Source organism: Thermobia domestica, chromosome 4 (genome assembly GCF_964235325.1).
Source record: "Thermobia domestica chromosome 4, izTheDome1.hap1.1, whole genome shotgun sequence".
In the NCBI taxonomy this organism is placed as follows: domain Eukaryota; kingdom Metazoa; phylum Arthropoda; class Insecta; order Zygentoma; family Lepismatidae; genus Thermobia; species Thermobia domestica.
The window spans coordinates 298438263-298464430 of record NC_137457.1 but is presented as its reverse complement, the minus strand read 5'-3'; the positions used below and the strand labels follow the sequence as shown (position 1 = coordinate 298464430).

The following is a 26168-nucleotide window of genomic DNA, read 5'->3' as shown; positions in this document are numbered from 1 at the left end:
GAGTTTCACTATTTTAAGAAGCGGGAAGAGAATACAAAGAATTGTTAATATGCAGGATTCTGAGATTGAAGAAGTACCCAGTGTTTCAAACGAAACCATATCTGGAAATGCAACAGCTGTGTCTGAACATTCCTATTCTAACCTTATTGATATGTTTAGTCGACTACTTGATGAAAAACTAGAACAGAAATTTGATCAACAAGATAAAAAGCTAGAACAGAAATTTGATCAACAAGATGAAAAGCTAGAAAAGCTAGAACAGAAATTTGATCAACAAGATGAAAAGCTAGAACAGAAATTTGATCAACAACAAAAATTGTACGATGATAAGTTAGAACAGATACTAGTGCAGCATAAATCTCTTGCAGATAAAGTACAAGGTGTGCAAGAAAATTTTGATCGCTTGCAATACAGTTTGAAAGAAAATTTGCAAGTATTAGCTAATGAAGTTACCGTCAAAATTACAAATGATATGACGCGAGAACTTGATACTAGGTTTCAACAATTTAGTAACAAATGGCAAGATAGACAGGATCAACTAGCTCTAGAAACAGAGTCGATAAAGAAAGCCGTTGAAGCGGTGGAATCGACGACAGCCCAACAAAAAAATCAGATAGTGAATATTACTGCCCAGGTTAATTCACATAGCATACTGATATCCAACTTACAAGAGGGAATCAGATCGTTACAAGAGAGGGAATGTGGCTACAATGATCTTATGTATAAGGAGGCTTTGGGTACTCCCAATCAACAGGAAATATTGCATCATCAACAGGAAGCATTGCATCACCGCCCGAGAACTCCATTAATAGAAACTGACGGGATATTTTCTTCTAAGAGTTCTGTTGATGATGGTTTAGTTGTGGAAGATCACAGTAGGCGATTCCAAAGTCCAGATCGCAAAAGAAGAAGGCAGATACATGAGAGCGAAAGGGTTCCAGACCATTATCAACGCCAACAAAATCATAATCATAGTAAAATAAACGTTAAGGTCAGTGAAATTAAGGCCATGACTAAATTCAGCGGTAAGTGTGACGAAACCGTAAGCTCGTTCTTAGAGAAGTTTGAAGCAGAGTGTGAAATTATGGGTGTGGATCAATCTAAATTTATGAAGTTGTTACCACATCTGTTACTTCCCCCTTGCTCCTTGTGGTTTAAAGCTATTCGCGATCATGTCAAATCCTACGAAGAATTTAAACGGGCCCTGTTGGCTAATTACGAAAATGATTTCTTGTTAGCTAACCGTGATGCGATGGTGCGAACCCGACACTATTCACCTCGGGTCGATAAATCTCTTACAGATTTTACGATTAATGCCTATAATGAACTTAAACTTGTCAATCCGTTTCAGCCCGAATCCAGAATAATCGCTTCCGTACGCATTTTATTGCCATATAAATTACAACAGATACTGTTGTCTGCTCAATGCGTAAACTTCAATCATCTGATAATTTTAGTTCAGAACTTCGAGAATCAATTCCCGAACCCTAGCGGAAGTAATCGTAATCCACCCAATCCAATTCCTGTCAGAAACCTGAATATAACTAGTGAAAATATCGAAAACCTTCGCAGCGATGAGAGGTCACGTGATAATACTGGCATTGGAATTAGTGAAAGATCCGTTATACGTACTGGAACTGGGGCTAATGGAAGATTCAATTCTAGCGGCAGAAATGGAACGAATTATGGTAATCCGAGGAACAGTTGGACGAACGGAAGAAACTTTCGTGGAAGACGTAATTACAGTAACAATGTCATGCATACCAGTGTGACTCAAAACAGATTCAATTGGAGATCTCGAGATGGCAGGAACTGTCGGAATAGGACCGAAGTAATAAATGAAACGGGAAATGGATCAAGAGAGAATAACCAAGATTGTGGTGTTCAATGTACTTTAATTGACTCATTTGTTAATCATAATTTAAACTAAAACCCTTGAAACTAGTTGAAGCTTTAGTTAAACCTGATATGTTAACTAAATTAAACTTAGATAACAATTCTTAATTTTATTATCTCAGATATTACGAGTTGTGTTGTGAATACTTCATTTAAACTTTATGTTTGTGCGACATGTTATCATGTGATTAACTTATCTTATCTTTGTGTTAATTCTGAATGTTATGTTTCTTTATTTTATTTTGCATGTTCAAAAGAGATTCGATTGTATTAACTTGAAATCCATGACAGTGAATTTAAATTGAAGCTTTTAAACGTAATTATTGCCTTCTGATCTTGTTGTTGTTTTGATAAGATGACAATCTTAATTATAAATAATATTGTTTGTAAATGGATGTTATTGCTCAATGTAAAAGAGGAACAGTTAAGTAGTAACTCTGCGTAAGTCATCAATTACCTATAATTTTGGATAGACCCATAAATGATATTTGTAATGAATCGACGTTTATGATATGTAATTAGTAATAAAAGAAAAATATTGTTATAAATGAATTGATATATATATATGGAGAAAGAAGAGAAAAGAAAAATATTTATATTGATGTAATAATGATTAGTACGAGGGCTATTCAAAAAGTAAGTGTTCTGAAAATATCCAGGGTTCTTTCCTTCTCCGTGAATACTGTTACGGAATTCCCGTTCTGGGCGACATTTACAGCGATACTATAATTAATCTGTACCCATTTTATCAACATTGATCAGAGGCGCAATAATTAAACAGATAACTTAGATATAATTAAAAGAAAGAACGTTGTTATTGATTCGTTGTCATGAGTAAGATTATTGTTTTATGATGGATAGGACATGTTGGTATTATCAAGATCATTATTTGCTATGATTGCTGCTGACATTTTATGTACGTATACTACAGAGGAATAAATCGAAGATTTTTGGATGCAATTCATGTTTATGGTCAGTAAATTAGTAGTTGATATGTTTACTATAATAACGTAATAACTTAAAAGATACGTAAAGCGAATCAGGGCTAAAACGAAGTGATATCGTTTTAGTTTCTAAAACAAACAAAAAATGAGAATTAACATTTTACATTCGAGACGGGACAAGGCTAACTCAAATTATCGTCTCGCTTTGGAGATGAGAATCGAGACGAGACGAAAAGTATCGTAAACATTTCTTGTCTTGTCTCGATTCTCAGAATAGTGTATGTCCCTTCTTTAAGTAACAATTGCTCTATAGACTGAATCTTATAGGTTTTTTGTTACTTTGTATTTCATAGCTCATTGAATTATGGTCTGTGTAGGTATTTTTTGTAGCAAAGCTTTTACAATTACCTCTGCATATCCTGAAAATTAGGCCCTACTGTTGACTAATATTCAGTTATTTTTTTATTACAGTTATTTTCTTTAAAACCTACAGTAGAATACTTTGTACATGAAACTTTAGTGGAAAGCTTTTGTTTAAAATGTGGGTAGTTGCAGAGGTGTGTCTTGAATGTACGGAACTTCCTCTCCGAAATCCCTACGTTCAAGTAAGTTTTGCCAAATTTTAGGGCAACTTTAAAACTTTTAATACCATTATTTATTATTATTATTATTATTATTATTATTATTATTATTATTATTATTATTATTATTATTATTATTATTATTATTATTATTATTATTATTACTGAAGTGTTGTTAATTTAATGGTTCACCCTGTTCCACCCAGCTCCCGCCTAGTAGGCATTGTGTTGAACAAACACCCTGTGTGTAAGTTTTCTTCGGGTTCCGCTTCCTCCCACTTTCTTTATTCTAATATTTCTTTCATTCTCATCATCGAAGTCTTCTGTAGCTTAGCCAGCATAACCATTACTAAAAACAAACTGTCTTATAGCTCTTGTGAGGTCTGTATCCCTGCTTTCTACATGAAATTTACCTCGAAACTTTCCGTTATAACATTTAGCTAGTTGTAGGGATGTATGCAGAGGTTCTGATGGTCCTGACACTTCTCTCCAATCCCGGGTATTTTTAATTCTGCCTAACGGTACGGGCGATTTTACATATTTTAATACAATGTGTCTTCATACAGAATTTGTCTTCTATATTATTATTATTATTATTGTGAGAAAATAGACATAAAATTTGTAATAGAAGCTTCAGTACGTTGGTTGACTGACCTTGAATTGGGACTTAAAAATTTCATCCGTTTTCCCACTTAAAAATATCGATAATTCAACAAGGAAATAATTAGACCATGATAATTTAATTGAAATTCTTCGTAATTTTACCCACGACACCATTTTATATCGTAAAGGTCAGAGCCATCGTTATTGTAAGAACGGTGCTTGAGCGATTGACGTTAGAAATTCAAACTCAAATTAGTTGGAATTTTACAAGTGTAAACTCTTTAGTCGGTAAAGAGGACGTGGATCATGTCTGAGTTGATGACGATGTGTTTTGGTGAGTCAGTGGTTCATGGTGGATATTGGGTAGGAGTGGGTCATAATGGGTGGTGGGTCATAGTGGGTCACGGTGGGTGGTGGGTCGGTGGGTTGTGGGTCAAGGTTTCATTGATCCACGCCATCTCTGGGTTAACTGGTTTGGGTTCGGTTTAAACTTGAAACAGTATGTGTCCGTTTATTTCAGAAAACGAACCGTAATTTGGTTCAGTTTTGTTTGAAAATAGACACTATATTGCCACTTTTCATAATATCCGTATATATTTTGGAAAAGTTCCAAACGAAATGTAATGGTTTCGTCTTAGGTTAAGGTATTATGAGTCTGCTGTTTCACTTTTGAATTGAATTACGACTCCCCATGTTTTTTTTCTACATATTTTTTTTGTGAAAAAACGTTAATGAGTAATAGAAAATACAACTGTTTTTCGATTCGGATTGGCCTGTTAAGTTGAGGAAGACTATGATTGAAGCAAGTGAATTATGATTGATGAAATGGTGGAATGAGAAAGTGGGAGTGTCCCGAGCGATGTGGGAGTGTCCCGAGTGACCGGAAGCGAACCAGGCACCCCATCCATCAGATAGTTCAGTAGGCGGGGTCTCAGTTTCGATTCCCGGTGGGAGAGCCTTTGAAATATTAAATGTCTCGCTGTATTTGTGTTCGTGTCCCTGTCGTTCAAGGTTACTGGAAATACCTGTAAAACGAGAATAATCGAATATAATAGAGATAAGTTACGGAGATGCTTTCGGTATTTTTTTTTTAATTTAAACTTGAATTCTCTGGACCATAGTATTTTATCATGACCGAAATCAGTGTTTCATCGTTAACAAAATATTGGAATCGTAAACGTTTACAATTTGCTACATAGACGAGTGTTTCTTGACTCTTACTTAAAATAGCGATCTTAGGGTAGTGGCTTGAGCATTTGTTTCGTGAGTTAGGGGTCCGCGGTTCGGGTCCGTTCGAGGATCCCAACAGTATTCATGAACTGACAAATCGCAACTCTTAAAAAAATGTAATAAATTTAGAAAACATGAGCCATGGAAAAAATTGCAAAGTGCCAGTTGGAATCTTAAAACATGCGTGAAAATTAGGAGTGTTCCCAGTTTGAAAGATCGAGTAATGGACATTTCGTGCGCATTAGAAGAGTCATAAATTCATACTGGTTAACTATAGAATAAAAATAAGCATACCATTGGCTTTTGGGGAAAATTTACTATTAAAATTTGGTGCCACATGCTATGGTTTTCAGTTTTCAAAACTTCACTTTAATTCAAAATGGCGGATTTCAAGATGGCTGCCGTCAATGATACCCTTATCTTATCACTTCCCTCTAGGCATACTATGTATTACCGAAACCTTTATCGACTTATTATCATTAATACGCGGGTTAGAAGCGGAGGTAAGGGACTTACGCACATTGTAAGTATAAACAATTAATATCCTGTAACTTTTCACCAAATAAGCGCATCTGAAAACTAACTTCACCATTGTCTTCCTGATTAAATTCTAGCCCGAAATTATGTATCATATTACCCTATTCTCATTTAAAAAACTTGACCTTAATTCAAAATGGCGGATTTCAAGATGGCTGCCGTCAAGGTCATACGTACTATACGACTTCCCCCTAGGCCCTATATGTATCTACATGGTTGTTCTTTCATTAACACTCTGTTTACAAAGGGTAGTAAGGGACTTCTGCAGTAATCTCTATTAACCACACCACAACCTTTAAAAATTATTAAAAAATAGAAAACATGCACCATGGCAAAAATTTCTGTCCTCACAAGTAATGAATACATGTCCTCCATCAGCAACAAAAATTTCATTGAAATCGGAGCCGGACAATTGGGTGATGTCCCTTGTGAGAATTACACGCTGTAGGGAATACCCAGGCCCGTAGCCAGCCCAAAAATTAAGGGGGGCCCGACCCAATCATATTATACTTCATCACCATATTATAGTTCATTTGCAAGCCTACCGTGAAATTTTATGGGGGCCAGCCAAAGTTCAGGGGGCAGCCCCCCTTGCCCCCCGTGGATACGGGCCTGGGAATACCCTAGTAGTAATCGCCCCACTTGGCCTAACTTTGGATTATCCTCAATGAGGGGCCCCAAGGCCAGGGGTCAATGACCTAGGGGTACCTAGGACTACCCCCTCTAAATTTTGGCAGGGGTACCTTGGCCCACCCCCTAAATTTTGGCAGGAGTACATAGGACCACCCCCCTTAAATTTCGGAAATTGCCAAATCTAAAAATTTGGTATGGTAGCCTAGGACCATAGTATGTACCTCTATCAGTATTGGGTGTCTATGTCGTTCCCTTTCATGGGTAAAAAATTGCCAAAAATTCAAATTTCGGGGGTTTTTGACCTAATTTATCCCCTTTGATGAGGTATTATTACCCTATATAGTTATATGGGCGTATACAGGGGTCCATTACCTTTCATAAGACATGGGTATATTAATGCACCCCTTGAAAAATTTGGGAGGGGTACCATGGCCCACCCCTTAAATTTTGGAAATTGACCAATTTAAACATTGGGTATAATAGTATAGGACCCTAATATGTATTATGATAAATTTGGGTGGTCTACCTCATTCCCTTCTAGGGGTACAAAATTGCCAAAACTATAAACGTAAGCAATACGTTGTACCACGTGTTTGGTTTTCGACCTAATTTATCTCCTTGGATGAGGTCCTATTACCTTATATGATTATATGGTCATGTATAGGGGTCCATTACCTATCATAAGACATAGGTACATTTGTGCACCCCTTTAAATTTTTGGGAGGGGTACCTTGGCCCACCCCTTTAATTTTGGAAATTGCCCAATTTAAACATTTGGTATTATAGTATAGGACACTAATATAGATCACTATAAATTTGGGTGGTCCACCTCGTTCCCTTTTAGGGGTACAAAATTGCCAAAATTTTAGTACAACCACGTGTTTGGTATTTGGTACATTTTATCCCCCTTTGATGAGGTTCTATTACCTTATATGGTTATATGGTCATGTATAGGGGTTCATTATCTATCATAAGACATAGGTACATTGGTGCACCCCGGGAGGGGTACCTTGGCCCACCCCTTAAATTTTGGAAATTGCCCAATTTAAACATTTGGTATTATAGTACAGGTCCTCAATATGTATCATGATAAATTTGGATGGTCTACATCGTTCCCTTTTAGGGGTACAAAAATTGCCAAAATATAAACGTAAGTAATACGTTGTACCACGTGTTTGTTTTTTTGGTCCATTTTATCCCCTTTTGATGAGATCCTATGATTACAAGGGGTCCATATCCTATCATAAGACATGGGTATATTGTTGCACCCTTCTTAAATTTTGGCAATGGGGGTCCACTGAAATTGTCCAATTTAAGCATAGTACAGGACCTCAATATGTTTCGGTGGTCCTATTTTCAAATTTTTAAGTACAACCACGTGTTCGGTTACTGACTCAATTTATCCTATTTGATAAAGTTATAAGGTATGGACGGTATCTCCTTTCAATTTGGTAGTACCCTTCGGGTGTAGTACGGTCACGTGATCAATGATTTGGTTTTGATGCGCGACGAGGTCCCTGGTCAATGTTCTCTAGGAATTAGGTGGAAACTTTGAACAAGATTCTTGGCATTTAAAACTTTTTTTTCAACTTTTCAAACTAAAAAAATCAAAACAAAAAATTGAAAACGAAAACTTTTAAACAAAAATCTTGAAAGTAAAAAATTTTTCAAAACAAAAATTTGAAACGAAAAATTTTGAAACGAAAACATTTGAAACAAAAATTTTGAAACGAAAAATTTTCAACAAAAAAATTTGAAACGAAAAATTTTCAAACAAAAAATTTTGAAACAATAAATTTACAAACAAAAAAATTTCAAACGAAAAAAATTTGAAAAAAATTTGAAACAAAAAATTTTCAAACAAAAATTTTTGAAACAAATTTCAAAACAAATTTCAAACGAAAAATTTTCAATTAGAATTTAAATCAGTGATCAGCTTTCACGGTTAATCGTTAAACTTTATCCGGTTTCTAACTATTCGATTAACAAATAAACGGTTTTCAACTATTCGATTAACAAATAAACGGTTTTCAACTATTCGATAAATAGATGAACTGTTTCTTTCCTTTTCACACCAGTGAGTGCAAGAATTGTTGTACTCTCTTTAAATACGCATCATTTTTGAAACAAGGTGTTAGTGTTCATCATGGATACACAATGGAAACATCCATTTACCTGTATTCTCGCAGGGCCTAGTGGGTGTGAAAAAACGTATTTTGTGAAGCGATTCATGTCACATCTCCCAACCATGAGCAATGCAAAATTTCGTAAGATATACTGGTATTATGCAGAATGGCAAGACGTGTATTCAACAATGCCGGTTCCAGTAGAGTTTCACGAAGGACTTCCACGAATGAAAGATTTTCAGCCTCAAGATGGACCACATTTGATTATTATTGATGACCATATGCGAGAAGTGAATAGTGATATTGTTGATATGTTCACAAAAGGATCACATCATCGAAATATTAGTGTGATTTTTATAACACAAAATGTATTTCATCAAAGTAAAGCAAATAGAAATATGAGTTTAAATTGTTCGTATTTGGTGTTGTTTAAAAATCCACGTGACAAGTCACAAATCAAGCATATGAGTTATCAAATCATGCCTGAGCATCCACTGTTTCTACAAGAAAGTTATGCAGACGCAACAAGAAATCCACATGGCTATTTACTGATGGATCTTAAACAAGATACACCCGATGAAATGCGATTTCGTACAAATATTTTTCCCGACGATTTGCATCATTATGTTTACGTACCAACAAAACATGTTTAAATTATTGTGCATGTGAAAAGAATGACTTAGTCTGTCACGATGTCTCCTACAGTGAAACACGCTGATCTGCTACGTGCTCTGCACAAAGCTAAACCAAGATTGCGTAAAGCTATTATTGCCAATGCAGACGCTTCATTAATTCATAGTATTTGTGAATGTTGTTATAATGTCTTAAAAGGCAATGTTCCACTGACAAGTGCGCAGAAGTCAAGATTAAAGCGTTACAAGAACACGCTACGCTATCTCGTAGACAATACAAAATCATTGGATAAAAAGAAGAAACATTTAGCCGTACAACAAGGAGGATTCTTACCTGCATTACTTGCACCTATTGTAGGAAATGTGTTATCCAGTATTTTGTTTAAACAATGAACATCATGGAACATAGCAAGAAGATGGTTTTAGTGCCACCAGAAATGCTTCAACGAATGCATGCATCATCATCCCGTGCGAGTGAAAATCGAGAATCTAATCTCGATCGTGAAATGCAATCCATATTGAATACATCGTATCCAAGTGATGAAGAAAAATGGAATCAGTACAATAGAATATTACAGAAATATCTTTATGTGATACGTAAACAGGAAGAACCAATACCACTTACAATTACATCAATGAAACCTGATGGTGACGTCCCGAATGTTGACGATAGCACGAAACAAGAAATTTTAGCCGCAATACCACAAATGTATCGTAAGAAAGCCGAACTACTATTCCGTCGTTTAAAACAAGATGACGCAATTACGTGAGATCATAAAGGAACAGTGTACATCAACGATAATAAACTACATGGATCCAATATTGTAGATTTAATGTGTGATGTAACTCGACCGAGGAAACATTCTAATCCTCAAGGCTGGGAATTGTTTTGCAACTACCTTGCATCGTCAAACACACCTCAAGAATTAATTGGTAATCCACGAAGATTAAACTATATTGTCAAGCATAATAGTACATCAGCATCTGAAGGATCTGCACCACCAAAACCGGCACCTGAATTATTTTCTTCCGGAGAAGAAGAAGAAGATGATGATGATGATGTTTTAGAAGTCCGACCAAAAAGAAAACGTATTATTCCACAATGGTCAACGTACAAACCATGAACAAAAAGTTGAAATCCATTTATTACAATCCAGCACACCCTGCATCGTTTTCTACTGCAAAGAAATTATGGCAAGCCACAGGAAAATCTATACCTCTAGCCAAAATAAAACTTTGGTTAAACAAACAACCTACCTACACGTTACACCGTCCTGTACGTCGTCGTTTCCGTAGAGATTTTTATCTTGTCAACAATATTGATGATCAATGGGAATGTGATTTAAATGATTTACAATCACTTCAAAACTATAATGACAATTACCGCTATATTCTTACAGTGATTGATGTGTTTAGTCGGTACGGGTGGGCTGTACCACTAAAATCAAAAAGTGCCGAGGATATAGTGAATGCATTTGAAATGATTTTCCAGGACAGGAAACCAATTGTGCTACGTAGTGATCAAGGAACTGAATTTACCAACAAGACAGTACAAAAGTTTCTCAGGAAACACAACGTGCAACATGTTACAACAAAGGATCCAGATATTAAAGCCAGCATCGCAGAAAGATTTAATCAGACATTGAAACATCGTATGTGGAAATACTTTACCAAATATCAAACATACAATTACATCAAAGTATTGCCTTTACTTGTAAAAGCATACAATGAAAGTCGGCATTCCAGTATTAAAATGGCACCTGCAAACGTTTCTCAGGACAATTTACTGGAGGTGTGGCATAACTTGTACGACAAAAAGCTACAACGTTCAAAACAAGATACGGATTTATCTGTTGGTGATACTGTTCGTATAAGTAAAACAAAACGTATCTTTGACAAGGGTTACCTCGAGAACTGGACTTGGGAAATATTCAGAGTAAAAGCCATTGTACCAAGAAACCCACCAGTGTATCGACTAGAGGATTTAAATCATCAACTCATCGATGGTGTTTTCTACAGAGAAGAATTACAACCAGTGCCGCTCCCTTCGACGTTCTTCATCGATAAAATATTACGTACAAGAACAAAAGGTCGCAGAAAGGAGTATCTCGTCCAGTGGAAAGGATATCCTTCCTCATTCAATTCGTGGATCCCTGCAACTTCATTGAAGAAGAAGAAGAAGAATGGAACCTGATCAAGATTTTTACGTTACACTTCCCAGTAATAGTTCCATGGATTATTTTCCAGAAAATACATTGACTTCATATATTACGAAATTACAACGACGTGTAGAGTTTCGCCAGAAATGGGATGTGGCAATTGTAGAGATTCATTATCCACATTCTTTGCTGAACATTAACAGTGAAAACAATAAAATATATTACAAATCATCAAGTAGTAATGATCAAGAACCGTGGAAGGTTGTAACGATCCCTGTTCGCTATTATAACAATATACGGGATCTTATTCATGCAATTAATATACATCATAAAGAAACCAATTTATTTATATCTCATGACGCAACTAATAATATATGCCTCATAAGACATCCCAAAAAGGAAATCCATACTTCTGTACAAATTTCACCAAGTGTTAGTTTAATGTTTGGATTTGAACCGAAAAGTGATTTAAAAGATATGGAAAAGGGACAATATACACCGGATGTACGATTAGGCTTACCATCACAAATGTACGTCTATTGTGACATTATTGAATCTGTCATTGTTGGAGATACAATGGTACCATTGCTACGAATTGTCAACATGGATCCTGTGAATCATACTTTTGGAAGTCATGCAGTACAAATCTTTAATCCTGCACATTATGTTCCGGTGGAAAAAATGAATTTTGAGCAAATACAAATCGATATAAGGGATAGCACAGGTCATCGGATGCCATTCACCTTTGGAACGGTGTGTACAAAACTACATTTCCGTCGTCGTCGTCATGACTGATCCGTATTTGCAATACTACCAAAAACACGCGTTGTCCGGTATCGGCAACGTCTATGTGGAAAGTCCCTATCAAGCAGGACATGGCATTGGAAGTTTCCTTGGTGGCTTATTTCGTTCAGTGTTACCACTTGTGAAGCAAGGAGCTAAAACTGTGGGAAAAGAATTATTAAAATCAGGTGCCAATATGATTAATGATGTTGTGATCTCGAATCAACCGCTGGAAGAATCGTTTCATCAACGGATGCAAGAGACAAAATCAAATTTACAAGAAAAAGCTAAAAATAAGTTTAAAACTATGCTGGGAAGTGGATATCATAAACGAAAATGGGATGACTGCTCTCAGTTTGAGGTTGACCTTCCAACGATCAACACCACCATCAATCCTACAAAGAAACGTAAATTATCACATAAGAAGAAGAAGAAATCATTGGCATCGTCACCAGATATTTTTGATTAATTCAACGATGGCTTTCTTACATCATCAATCCTGTGAATGTGTAAAAAGTGAATTGGACATTTTTTCAACGTTGCCCACGCAAACCAGTGTTCTGGACAATCGTATTATAGGCTACAAACCAATTAGTTCAATAGCTGAAAATTCACCAATAGAATTTGTAGTGAGTGGTAGCAGTGATGAATACATTGATTTGCCACAAACCTTATTGTACATCCAAGCACAAATTGTGAAACCAGATGGTTCCTCCTTCACCAATACGGATAAAGCAATTGCACCTGTCAATGATTTTCTAAATGCTATGTTTAGTGAAGTACAAATCTACTTGAACAATAAACTGATTTCATTTCCGTCACATAATCATCCATATCGTTCGTACATGGAAAAACTGCTCAATTATAGTGATGGAGGTAAAAATACACATTTACAAACAGCAATGTGGTTTCAAGATACGGCTGGTCATATGAACGCAACCACAAGTGAGAACAAAGGATTTCAACAACGCTATGAACTGACAAAACAAAGTATGAAATTCGATATGATTGGACATCTTCATTGTGACATTTTTAATCAAGATAAATTTTTAATTCATGGAGTGGAATTACGTGTGAAACTTATTCCTGCAAAACCAAACTTTTGTCTCATGGCCGGTGAAAGTGGTGTCAATGCAAAAATCAATATTCTAGATGTATCGTTGCAGGTGAAAAAAGTCAGCATCAGCCCTAGTGTTAAATTGGCACACAAGAAAATTTTACAATCTACACCGGCAAAGTATCCTCTGACAAGGGTTCAAATGAAATCATTTACCATCCCGAAGAATATACAATCCAAAACTATTGATAACCTGTTTATGGGAACATTGCCAAATCGTATTATTGTAGGATTTACATCGAATGAAGCATCCAGTGGAACTATTACCACCAATCCATTTGAATTTCAACATCTAAACATTAATTTCTTTACATTGTACGTGGATGGAAAAGCTGTACCTTCAAAACCATTGCAACCCAACTTTGAAGAAAATCTCTACATTTCATCGTACCACACTGTTCTCAGGCTCTGGCATACATTTTACCAATACTGGAAATACAATTTCAAGAGCCGACTACAAGAATGGATATACACTGTTTGTATTTGACCTAACTCCCGATTCTTCTGCTGGAGATTGTCACTATTGGAATTTACAACGACATGGCGCCATCCGATTGGAAGTTCATTTCCAAGAGAAATTAGCAGCACCTGCAAACTGTATTGTGTATGGAGAGTTTCCCTCACTCCTAGAGATCGACCACCAGCGTAACATTATCCTGAACTTTTAAATTACAAGGTACGTATACGTTATGTATCATTTCCATTCACGATGTTGAATACATTACAATTAGCTAGTGCTTTACACGGTAGTCCATTATTCAGAAATCATTTTACCGGGGTATTTGCAAGCGATGAGTTGCCCTCACGGATTTCTCTTCCTCTGGCAATGATTGTAAATATAGATCCATCCACAAAACTAGGAAGTCATTGGATTGCAATTTATATTGATCATCGCGGTGTTGGAGAATATTTTGACAGCTATGGCCTTCCTCCTTATGTACCACAACATGTTGCATTCTTAAAACTTCATTGTATGTACTATAAATATAATAATAGCCAAATGCAAAGTCTTGGTTCATCCGTATGTGGCTATTATGCTTATTTTTATTTGTGCTGTAAAGCCCAAGGAAAATCTCTGCGTGAAATTCAATACTTGTTCACAACAGTACCCACGGTTAATGATCGTAGACTGCTGCAATATACCTTCCAGGTAATTTTATCATATTTATCATTGCAAATGTATTGTTTAATCATCATCTATATCTATACTAATCATCTTTTTCCTCGTTCTTTTTTACAGAATTCACAATACGAAGCTTTGCAAACGGGTGCTATGCTGCAAAACATGGAAACAAATCATTACAATCAAGAAGAGGAGGCGGTCTAATGAAGAAACCCAGCTCAATATACAAACATTGTCAATAAGAAAGAAAAAGAAGAAACCAGAAAAATGAATACAATACAATTTATACTTATTTATGTCTTTTTATTGTTCATTCCATATACAACGTTATCAGATTCTCCTAAAGAACTCTGCGATATAAGACGAGAACCCTGGACAAAGTTTCCACCTAATTCCTAGAGAACATTGACCAGGGACCTCGTCGCGCATCAAAACCAAATCATTGATCACGTGACCGTACTACACCCGAAGGGTACTACCAAATTGAAAGGAGATACCGTCCATACCTTATAACTTTATCAAATAGGATAAATTGAGTCAGTAACCGAACACGTGGTTGTACTTAAAAATTTGAAAATAGGACCACCGAAACATATTGAGGTCCTGTACTATGCTTAAATTGGACAATTTCAGTGGACCCCCATTGCCAAAATTTAAGAAGGGTGCAACAATATACCCATGTCTTATGATAGGATATGGACCCCTTGTAATCATAGGATCTCATCAAAAGGGGATAAAATGGACCAAAAAAACAAACACGTGGTACAACGTATTACTTACGTTTATATTTTGGCAATTTTTGTACCCCTAAAAGGGAACGATGTAGACCATCCAAATTTATCATGATACATATTGAGGACCTGTACTATAATACCAAATGTTTAAATTGGGCAATTTCCAAAATTTAAGGGGTGGGCCAAGGTACCCCTCCCGGGGTGCACCAATGTACCTATGTCTTATGATAGATAATGAACCCCTATACATGACCATATAACCATATAAGGTAATAGAACCTCATCAAAGGGGGATAAAATGTACCAAATACCAAACACGTGGTTGTACTAAAATTTTGGCAATTTTGTACCCCTAAAAGGGAACGAGGTGGACCACCCAAATTTATAGTGATCTATATTAGTGTCCTATACTATAATACCAAATGTTTAAATTGGGCAATTTCCAAAATTAAAGGGGTGGGCCAAGGTACCCCTCCCAAAAATTTAAAGGGGTGCACAAATGTACCTATGTCTTATGATAGGTAATGGACCCCTATACATGACCATATAATCATATAAGGTAATAGGACCTCATCCAAGGAGATAAATTAGGTCGAAAACCAAACACGTGGTACAACGTATTGCTTACGTTTATAGTTTTGGCAATTTTGTACCCCTAGAAGGGAATGAGGTAGACCACCCAAATTTATCATAATACATATTAGGGTCCTATACTATTATACCCAATGTTTAAATTGGTCAATTTCCAAAATTTAAGGGGTGGGCCATGGTACCCCTCCCAAATTTTTCAAGGGGTGCATTAATATACCCATGTCTTATGAAAGGTAATGGACCCCTGTATACGCCCATATAACTATATAGGGTAATAATACCTCATCAAAGGGGATAAATTAGGTCAAAAACCCCCGAAATTTGAATTTTTGGCAATTTTTTACCCATGAAAGGGAACGACATAGACACCCAATACTGATAGAGGTACATACTATGGTCCTAGGCTACCATACCAAATTTTTAGATTTGGCAATTTCCGAAATTTAAGGGGGTGGTCCTATGTACCCCTGCCAAAATTTAGGGGGTGGGCCAAGGTACCCCTGCCAAAATTTAGAGGGGGTGGTCCTAGGTACCCCTAGGTCATTGACCCCTGGCCTTGGGGCCCCTCATTGAGGATAATCCAAAGTTAGGCCAAGTGGGGCGATTACTACTACCCTCTACCTATTGACAATTGATGAAATATGCACTTTTGGATTGTGTATCAGAGTGGCCGAAAAAAACTTTTTTATTTTTTTAAGTCGCTATAGCGCGGAAAAGTTGCCTTTGGTACTGATTAGAAAAATTAAGAAAAAAAACTGAAATCGGTTAACATCTTCCGTTTGCGCATCGCAGTTAAAGTTTACCAAAAATGAAGACAATCTTGTGATTTTTAATTTCTTTTGTCTTATAAATAAACAATAGTTAATCGATTCCATGATTTATTTTCTGTAATATAAATTGTATTAAACTGTAAAAAATTAGTTATTGTATATTTTTAAATTCACAACATAACTGAAAATTATTTTCCAAAAAATTACATTTTTCATTTGTATAACATAGTTTGGATTATTTCAGTCAAATGACTGGTTTTAAAAGCAGTCATGACTGGTTTAAAAAATGAACATTGTAAAACCATTCATGTAACTTTTTATTTTTTAAAATTGTACTTAAAATTTAAATAATTTCATCTGCAGCTCTTCGCCCATTCGTAAACAGGAATGACCTAGAACTCACCTAAGGAGGTGGCTGCAGTTCGAGTTCCACCCAACCATCCAATGCATGTGTGTTTTACATATTTTTAGTTAATCCTTGATTTTTGTGGATTTTTTTCACTTGTTTTAGCAATGAGGATCCACTTCGAAATTAGATTTTTGGCTGAAGTGTGGCATAATAGCTCTGGATTACGGAGTTGCCCTGATATATATGCATCTCTTGACTGAGCACCACATACTTTGCCAGCTGCTTCTGTTACCAGTTTTACATGTCTCTCGACAGCTTGTGTGTGGCAAGGGAATCCTCTTACAAGTTCTCAATCGGGTACCATGCCACTCTGTATAAGGAGTCTGATTTCATCATCATTGATTCGACGCAACAGTGGAGGAAAAGATACTTTGCAGGTCGACCAGTCAATCATTTCAGTATAATCTTTAGCACCAAAATTGAGTTTGGGTGGTATGAAGTTCCTGATTGTCTTTCCTTTAGTTTTTGCCTGTCTTGCGTTTATTATTCGTCTAAGAGCAAATTTTCCAATATATTTCCTTTCGTCCGTTATCATAGCCAAGAGCAAGTTTTCTAGATGGGCAAAAAAATGCGTTTCTCTCAATTATAGGCTTTACCACTTGCCGAAGAGTTTCAGGGAGGTATCTTGTTGTAGCAATTGCTTCAAAAAGATGTTTCGAACCATCTGAAAAAGAATGGCTTGTTTTGATTTTAACCACAAAGGCACGTACGAACGCAATATAAAAAGTACCAATTCTTTGAGACCTTCTGAAGGATTTTCAATACTGATGTACAACCTAAGAATTATGTTTGTGGTTGTCGGCCATCTTGAGTGCGACATAGGGCCAGGGTCTCGATAGGACAAGTCTTTTGGACATTCCCCTGCATTTACTGCTCTTGAAATATTACTGCTGGTCTTTGCTGAGAATTTGACGGTCTACTTCAGGGATTATGCAGTCAACTCTTTCAAATTCAACTACATGTAATCTTTCACAGCCATTAAGCAGTTGACCGATCGGCCCACTAAAGGCTTTAGGACCTGTTGTTTCCCCATCAACGTGTTGAAGTAAGTGGCGGAGAGGCAACTCAATAAAATGGAGAAGACATACAGCCCACTGCAACGGTCTACCTATATGAAGTCCAATTTGCCGAATTACACCATTCCTCCATCCTGTATTGGTAACAGTACCATCACAGCCAACAACATCTAATTCGTCCAAAGAAATGTTAACTTCAGTCAAGTAGGAAATTATGCTGGAAGCAATATCAGTAGAAGATCTCGATGATGGAGAAACGTGGCCAATATATGTCGACCCAGATTCTTGAATGATAGTGTAGTGCTCCTCTTTTTGAAGTCTACGAAATGACTTAGAATCACGTTCTTCAACTACCAAGGTATCATCTTTGCGCCCATCAAAGTATAGACCACGAAGCAAAGTATCAGTTTATACTGCAAAGGTCTCCTGATATGACTTTTCTCTCTCCGTATTTTATTTTTATCGACCACGTGAGAATAGTCCGTGTCTGTCACCATTCCAATATCTTGTAGAACGCTGGAAGCAATTGCAGCAGTAACACGGTCAGATACACCAAACCTATCACTATTTAGTGCCGTTGTCTTCAGTTTTATTCTCATTTGCCATTCTGACGGAGTTTTGGTGGCGATATCTGGGACGAACTAATCATTTTCACTTTCACAGAACTCAGAAGAGCCCGAACCGTCTTGTTGAAGTCTTGAACTGAAACAATCTGTAGGGTCGTTTTCAAAAATGATTGATGAACTCGAAGGCGTATCATTAAAAACACGTTTATGTTGGTAGTTCCTTCTTCTCAGTCTTGAAGTTAGCCTTTTCGTTTCTTGAAGATCTATTGATCCAATTTTGCCCAAAGCACACTTCCTTTGGGCAAACATTAACGAAAAATGGATATTCAGAAATACTCTGTTAGAATTATTGTTAGAAAAAAAGCTATTACTCTGTGGAAACTTATCTTAATGATAACATATAGAGAATGTAAACCATATCTTACAACTGTAATGCTTAATTGGGAATTGTCCTCATATTATAAGCTATGAACAGGCAAATAAATAAATAAATAAATAAATAAAGAGGGTATGGGGAAATAATGCCCCCATTTCTAGCAAATGTGATATCATTCAGAAATCTATACTTCGAAAAAAAAATACTATACACCAAATTTCATTAATTACAAAATTTTATACTTAAAGGAACAGAGTAAACATATATCGCAAAGAATATTGAAAACTTAAACATTAATACTATATTTAGGAATTATCAGGGATCATCTTACTTGGAATAGTGATTAGTGTATATCAGCATCCTTTATGCAGTACGAAATATTAGAACTAAAAATAGAAATAAAAAACAAATACCCTACAAATTATATATATATAGTTCGTTCCATGTATTATTGGTATAGTGTGTAGGAGGATTTGTTTGTTTAATAGTGTGTAATGGCTAATGTCAATGTGTGTTGGATGTAGGAATATTGTTGATACGTGTTTCCGTTTTGCAAGTATAACGAGTGAAAGATGGCGTTCAAGATCCCCAATCCGCCCAAACAGGACCAGCGTGCTGTCATCCAGTTTCTGAGTGCTGCCCTATGCAGAGTCGTTCTGACGCGTGATTAGTGCCATTCTAAAGAGTTCGACTAACATGTTTCCTGCAGTTGCCAGGTCTTTAGTATGACGCTAATCTTACGTCAAAACGGTTCTGCATAAGGCGGAGAAAGTTTAGAGAAACGGTTTTAAAACATTTCTGATAAAGCACGCTGAGTGACAAGAAATAATTTCTTGTTGATTTCTTAAACACTAATTAAATTGGAACTTGATGACAATATATTAGATTACTGCCTAAAATATTTTTTCTACTAACGGCAGTTAGGAATCACCCTCTCAAAATCAAGAGAGAAAAACGAAACGAACAGCACGAACTTTTGATGTACATTAAAAATCTCTTACTTATTGACTACACAGAGGTGATAACGCATTTGTCAGTCATGATTTTGATACGTTTTGCAATTCTTATAAAAAATACGTGAGTAATGAAGTTCATTTATCAAACCAACTTTTACAGCAACACTTTTCTAAAGACAGAAGATTTGCCAACTTCATCGATAATTTCATTATTAGGGATTTTTTTTCCCAGTACATCCCTTTCAATGACCATAAGCATAAATGATTGCAGAATATGATTTGACAAAGACGAACGTGTACAAATTTTAATTAATTTAAGATAACTGAATGCTCGCTCACACGACACTTGAGTAACTGAAAGTGCTATCAAATATTTATAAACTGTAAACAGCGTTTGGAAAGTGGAAACATTCATGTTATATCTTACTAGCAACCTGTAGCAACGTAAGTAAAACACTGCTTACACAGGTTTTCGTTGCACATCTTATAAGACTGGCCTTCTGAAAAAGAGGCAATGCATTTCTCAGGTTCACTTTCGCCCTCCGAGGCACTACACTCAGTAGAACCGTTGCATTCTGCAACATCTATATCTGGTTATGTGTCAGTAAGTCTTTATTATTTGCTTTATGACAGTAATCTGGCAGAGTTTCTGGAGTTTTTCAAAAATTTTAGCAAATTTCAACAATTCAGATTTCAAATTTGCATGCTCAACTAAACATTTTTCAGCTATCTCCTGTAAAGTACCTTCTGGAATACCATCATTTAGTAAATCAGTAAATTGGCGAGGATCAAGACAAGAAGTATCAAAGATTAATTATTTTGTTGTTTGTAATCTCATCGTTAATCGATCTAGAAAGCTCATCGTTAATAGGGTTCCAAGTTACGACAACGATTAATTGTAATATCTTTCCGTGACCTCTTTGGTTCGGGGCACCCTTCGTATCAGATCCATATATCCTGTGTAATCCATACATTTTCCCAGGATGAATTATTCCAAATAACACAGTCATAATTACAATTCAAATTATATTATTTTGAATGTTACTTTTAGTAGAGTAACTATGATCGCGTGCCCCAACCCTCTGCAATATTCGCAAATGAGCCCCCGTCAATATTCGTGCACTATTGTTAGGTATACCGAATTAGAAACCCCATCTTGCTATTCTCCTTTTTATCGACTCGAACTTTTTTTTTAAAAAAAACAATGATTGCATTAGCAATGGAGATCTCATTGTATCCGATGTTTGAAAATAAGTAAAAAAATAAATAAATAAAAATCATAAGTTAAAAAATAAAGATTTACAAGAAAGGAGAGGTGCGTTTCCATTGAGGTTCACTATTTCCCGTGTACTTTATTTATACGATAAAAAGAAATTGTCCCAACCGAATCCCCTCGTAGTTTCAAACAAATACATTGTTAATCTTACTAAACGAATTAAATAATGCTATTTTAAAAAAATAATATTCTATAGAAACACATTTTAACACTTCTCTATAATATGTAACAAATGAAGATATTTATATACTCTTGATTTTAACAAATCCTTAGAAGCTCCACCTAAATACAAACAAACATATCTGCATAAACAAATTTATTTGACTGATATCAATTCCAACCTTACAATACACTCGTATTTCTTCATTTGACTCTATTACACATTAATAAAAATAAATAAAAAAAAGTACACTTAAAGAGATATTTGGTAAGTATAATAGGGCACTTGTACAGTCATACTCTCTCCCTATGTTCTTTTATCAAACTCGGAATGAATAAATCTGTTTCAGTACAGTAAGCTGCAGAGAACTATATCAAGAGAAATGAACTGGAATTCCTAAATTACAGAATAAAGAACATACAAAGTGAAGAAAGTGGAAACTATGCAGAGCACTCTGTATCATATTCACGAAACTTTGCTCTATGGCTATGGTGTAAACAACTTAACTCATAAAAATTGCTTTCACTTTTTTTCAGACTCGCTTTACGATGTTATATGTCTATAAATCTTATAGCTATCAACAGAAGAATTTGCTCCACATCATTCTTTAACAACAATATATGTCGTTAGTCTTCGCTTTAGTGTACGGCTACTCAATGCGTTCGTAACGCGTTTTTATGGCTCATGCGTACGCTTGGAATACGATGATGTATTTAAATGTGGATGGTTAATCACAATCCGCTGCAAACACGCAGAATACGTCGGCTCGAGTGTATTTGGGGCGTTTCGGAACAACAGACCGCCTGCTGTTTCGGAATCAGTAAAAGATATCTAAAGAAAAGGTAAAAAAGCAAAGACATGTTGCCAGGCAAGGGGATTTTACCAGGAAACAGCTGCTTTGTAAATGCTTTGTCCAGAGTATTAGAACTCTGCTATTATAAAGTATGTGCGTGTATAACAAAAGAAAGTTTACAAAAATACAAGGAAATTCCGAAAAATTGGCTAATCACAGAAAAATCTATGTAACACAATAGGGTTATTTCTCATGATTCGCATGAATGAGAATAAGTGTGTGGCAGCAAGGCTGGAAACCCTGACTGGCTCACAGTATGATTTATAACTCTGGCGAAAGTAAAATTACCCAAGTAGCCACCTAGGTCGCGTTCGCTGCGGGGGTAACGCATCGGAAACGCATCCTTGTATAGCCATACACTTAGACGCAACGTTCATGTCTTGTAACCTAATGCAGATTCGATTCCCACCGGAACCAAATTGGGGTAAGGTCGAGTCAGTAAATACCTGCATTGTGATTTCATTGCTCCATTGAAACTTATCTCCACCACAAGGCAATAGAAAAAGGACTTTTACAGAATGGTTTATTAATCAGTCAAATTTTTGCCCTAAAACATATTTATGAAACTTTAAAAAGGCGTTCTTGAAGATAAATCCAAATGATCTGTCATAGAAATACAGTCAGCATCAGCATATGACAGCCATGCGCTACCGTGTCGGCCGGCTACATGGTTACATGATGGGTCAAAGCGTGTTCTTTTTTTTTTCTTTCTTTTTTTTTTTTTTTTTTTTTTTTTTTTGGGAGAAGGCAGAAGATTTGTTTCATTATAGCTGTTTATCCATTGTGGTAAAGCAGATGAAAACTTATCAAGGTATCAGTGGAAGGTGAGTTTCATCATCAAACTATATGGCATACCCTACAGGAGAAATTGCACATGACGCAAATCGCGGCATACTGGTTTTCCCATTATTTCCCCAAATCTAGAAATGGAACCAGTACGTTGTGGCTGATATCCATTTAAATAGATACCAACTGGATAATAAATTCCTGAAACGCAATGTTGCGATTCATGAGACCTAGGAACGGGAACACTATCCCCCCCCCACACACACACACACACGCAAAAATAAATAAAATGTGCTTCAATAAGTGGCGCCACGAAAGTTCATCGTGAACATAAAGTTCCAATAGGAACCCAAACCCGAGCCTCTATGATTTTGATTCTTTCCACAGTTGAAAGAATTCTTCCGAGGGAAAAGGTTTCTAGATATTGCATCGGACAGTTCATAACCGAAAGCGATTAAAACGATCTCGCTAACGACACACAACTGTTACATGGGATCTGGGAAACAGTGCGAGACAATGCAGGTGATTACATCGAAGACCAGTAATGTGACTGTCAATAGAGATGCAATAACATGTCTGTATTAACACAAGGGAAGTTTTTTACTCGATTTTGGATTTGAAAGTTGTTCTACCTGGTCAGCATCGATACTACATGACACGTACACCTACAATTTGACGTAGAAGAATTCGAAGATCGAACTCTCGAACACGTACAGCAAGAACCCGTAATAACCATTCGGAAGCCAAATTCTTCATCTTTTGATCCAACATACTTTAATGATTTCCTGAGAAAACACAGTTACACGACACATATGTCTGAAACTAACTCAAATAAAATCTTCATTATCCATGGTTATGTTGACAGTAACTAACCATGTAATAGTTATTGACTAATACAGTTATCAGAAGCAGGAAAGGCTCGGGAAAACCTAAATACACAGTGAGTGTCGTTGAACAAGGTTCGAACATGTGACGTTTCTAGGAAATAGCAATTCTATACTAAGTTCATATGGTTTCTACTAGCAAAGTTTATTAAATAAGCTACAAAGGCCTTATAATTTTCTAAGCACAGCACGTGAGTACATTAAAAGATTTATTTTCGTGCTTAGCGGTGATGCTGATGGCTAGTCACACTTCCTTCCATTGACTTCCCATTACCGACGCAGCTACGTGCGGAACTTTCACTAGCTGGTGGTGCTTTAAACATTTCAATCTTCCTCCATTTTCAGAATGTGATCTGTAGCGATTGTTCAATTTCTACTATCTATCTTCAAATGGTTTATCTAGTTCATGAAATGGAGTACTATTAATTGTACCACTATAATTATCATCTAACTGTATTGAGCTGAGTCCATTGACTATCTTCTGTTTCTGAGTGCTAAATAATAATTTGCGCTCTCTTCTTGGAAGCGTGGGAGGAGTGAAATATTTCTTGCGAAACGTTGAAGTCACATCATCCAGTTGAATTTCACTGTCTGATGTTTCCTAAAAATAGAACAAAGAAGTCATATAATTTTCTTTCTACCGTCTATAAAATGATAAACAATATCTTAAAGGCAAATACATCAGATGTACCACACAATACGAGGGCAGATCAATAAGTAACGCACATTTTTTTCACGTGACATTATATTGATCTGAAAGGCAAGACTGAAAGAGAAGTACTCTGAAATTCGCAGTGATGTTAGCAGGTGTTCGATCAGGTGAAATGAAGCTTTTAGTTTAACGTCCCACGATATGCCCTTTAGGGTTGATTAACGAAAGTGAATAATCGTGATTTTTTTTTATCTCTCTCATCGAGAATCGAACTAAAGACCACGTACACCAAAGGCGCACGAACTAGCCACTAGACCAGCGGGGAGGCTTTAATCAGGAGTAACTCAAGTGGCAGAAGTGTAAACTACTGAGCACAGACAGCGTGTGAGTCACAGTTGTCTACTTGTGAAGAGCAGAGAAGTGTAGTTCGTTTTTCGTGGGAAAAGAACAAAGCCCAAGTAAAATTCACAAGAAAGTGGTGTGCGTATATTGGCAGATTGTATAGAGCGAAGAAATATTCCCAGGTACACATCTTAAAGACAGTCAAGTGAATTTTGCGAATTTGCCAGACGTCTACCAACATCAAAAGGGAACAAAATGTCATGGGCATTGGAGGTGCAATTCGTAATGAACAGTGAATTCATCTTCGAATATGGTCAACATTTAGTATGGTACAGTGTATGATGTGGTGCATGACAAACTGAAATTACGTAAAACTCGTTGTGCGCAGATGGGTATCCATCCCATCCAAAAGCCAGATTTCTGTGAACAAGGTATTTTGAAATGTGTACCACGATCGTGTTGAAAGTCTTGGCGGCTATGTTGAAAAGCTTTAATATGACACTCTATACTTTGTGCATATATATTCTTGATGTGATACCTATTTCACTTTCCTTTCACCTTTACATAAATTGTTGTGCGTTACTTATCGATCTACCCTCGTATCAACGAATTTAAGTTTTAATGTATTATAATGGTTACATACTCAATAATTTCCTCAATTACTAATTATAATTTAATTTTTACACAGATATTTAAAGTTAAATATATAAGTTACGTTCTAGAACAGAATAAGCACTGTCTATCAGAGACTCTTACACTGTTAGTGCATACAGGCGCATTGTTAAATCTGCAGTTCTTCCACAGAAATCGCAGTAAAAAAAAATCTACGTTTATCAAGAGGTCCTACTTCAATTTTAGAATCCTTGCATCAAAAGTTCAAAATTCCTTGTACTATAATTCGATCTTCATGAGTGATTTAACCTGAGAACACGGCCACAGAACAAGTGGTAGGAAGAGGAAAAACTCTTATGCAAGTAAGAAACAGAATAAGTGTTTTACGTTATCTCCTTCACAGTTTACTATTAAGTATTTTCTACACAGCTCAAGTAATGTTACTTTCCTCTGAAAATAGCATATCTAAATTCAAAATTGATCATTACACGATTAATCTCAAAATATACGTGTCACATTCATTAAAGATTTCCCCTAACTTAGTTGTAGTTAATGTACAATACTGAAATTTTACATGTGTATTGATACATATCACTATAGATTACGAGGAAAATTTCAGCTTTTAACTCCTTATATTTTTTATGTGACAGATACTAAACTGAACGAAAGTGTAAAGATGGATCCAATCGAATTCCGAGTGGTGATCAAGTTTCTGTGTTTGAGGGGCCTACGCCAAAGAAACATTTGAGAAGGTGAAACTTCTAAAGAGAAAGCCCAATCAAATAATGTTGTGAAGTACCGTCATCGTCAGTTCAAGTGTG

The 26168-nt window shown here is 36.1% G+C and overlaps 1 protein-coding gene across 2 annotated transcripts in view; it reads right to left on the bottom strand.

Annotated features, from left to right (window-relative positions):
* Positions 1 to 21359: 21359 nt before the first annotated feature.
* Positions 21360 to 26168, bottom strand: part of LOC145684230 (tRNA (guanine(10)-N(2))-methyltransferase TRMT11) — a 49106-nt gene continuing 44297 nt past the window's right edge. For both annotated transcript variants that reach the window (XM_081756321.1, XM_081756322.1), the window contains exon 10: positions 21360 to 24342. In XM_081756321.1, the coding sequence (XP_081612447.1) occupies positions 24118 to 24342 (225 nt within the window). In that variant the 3' untranslated portion in view covers positions 21360 to 24117. The remainder of the gene's footprint in view (positions 24343 to 26168) is intronic.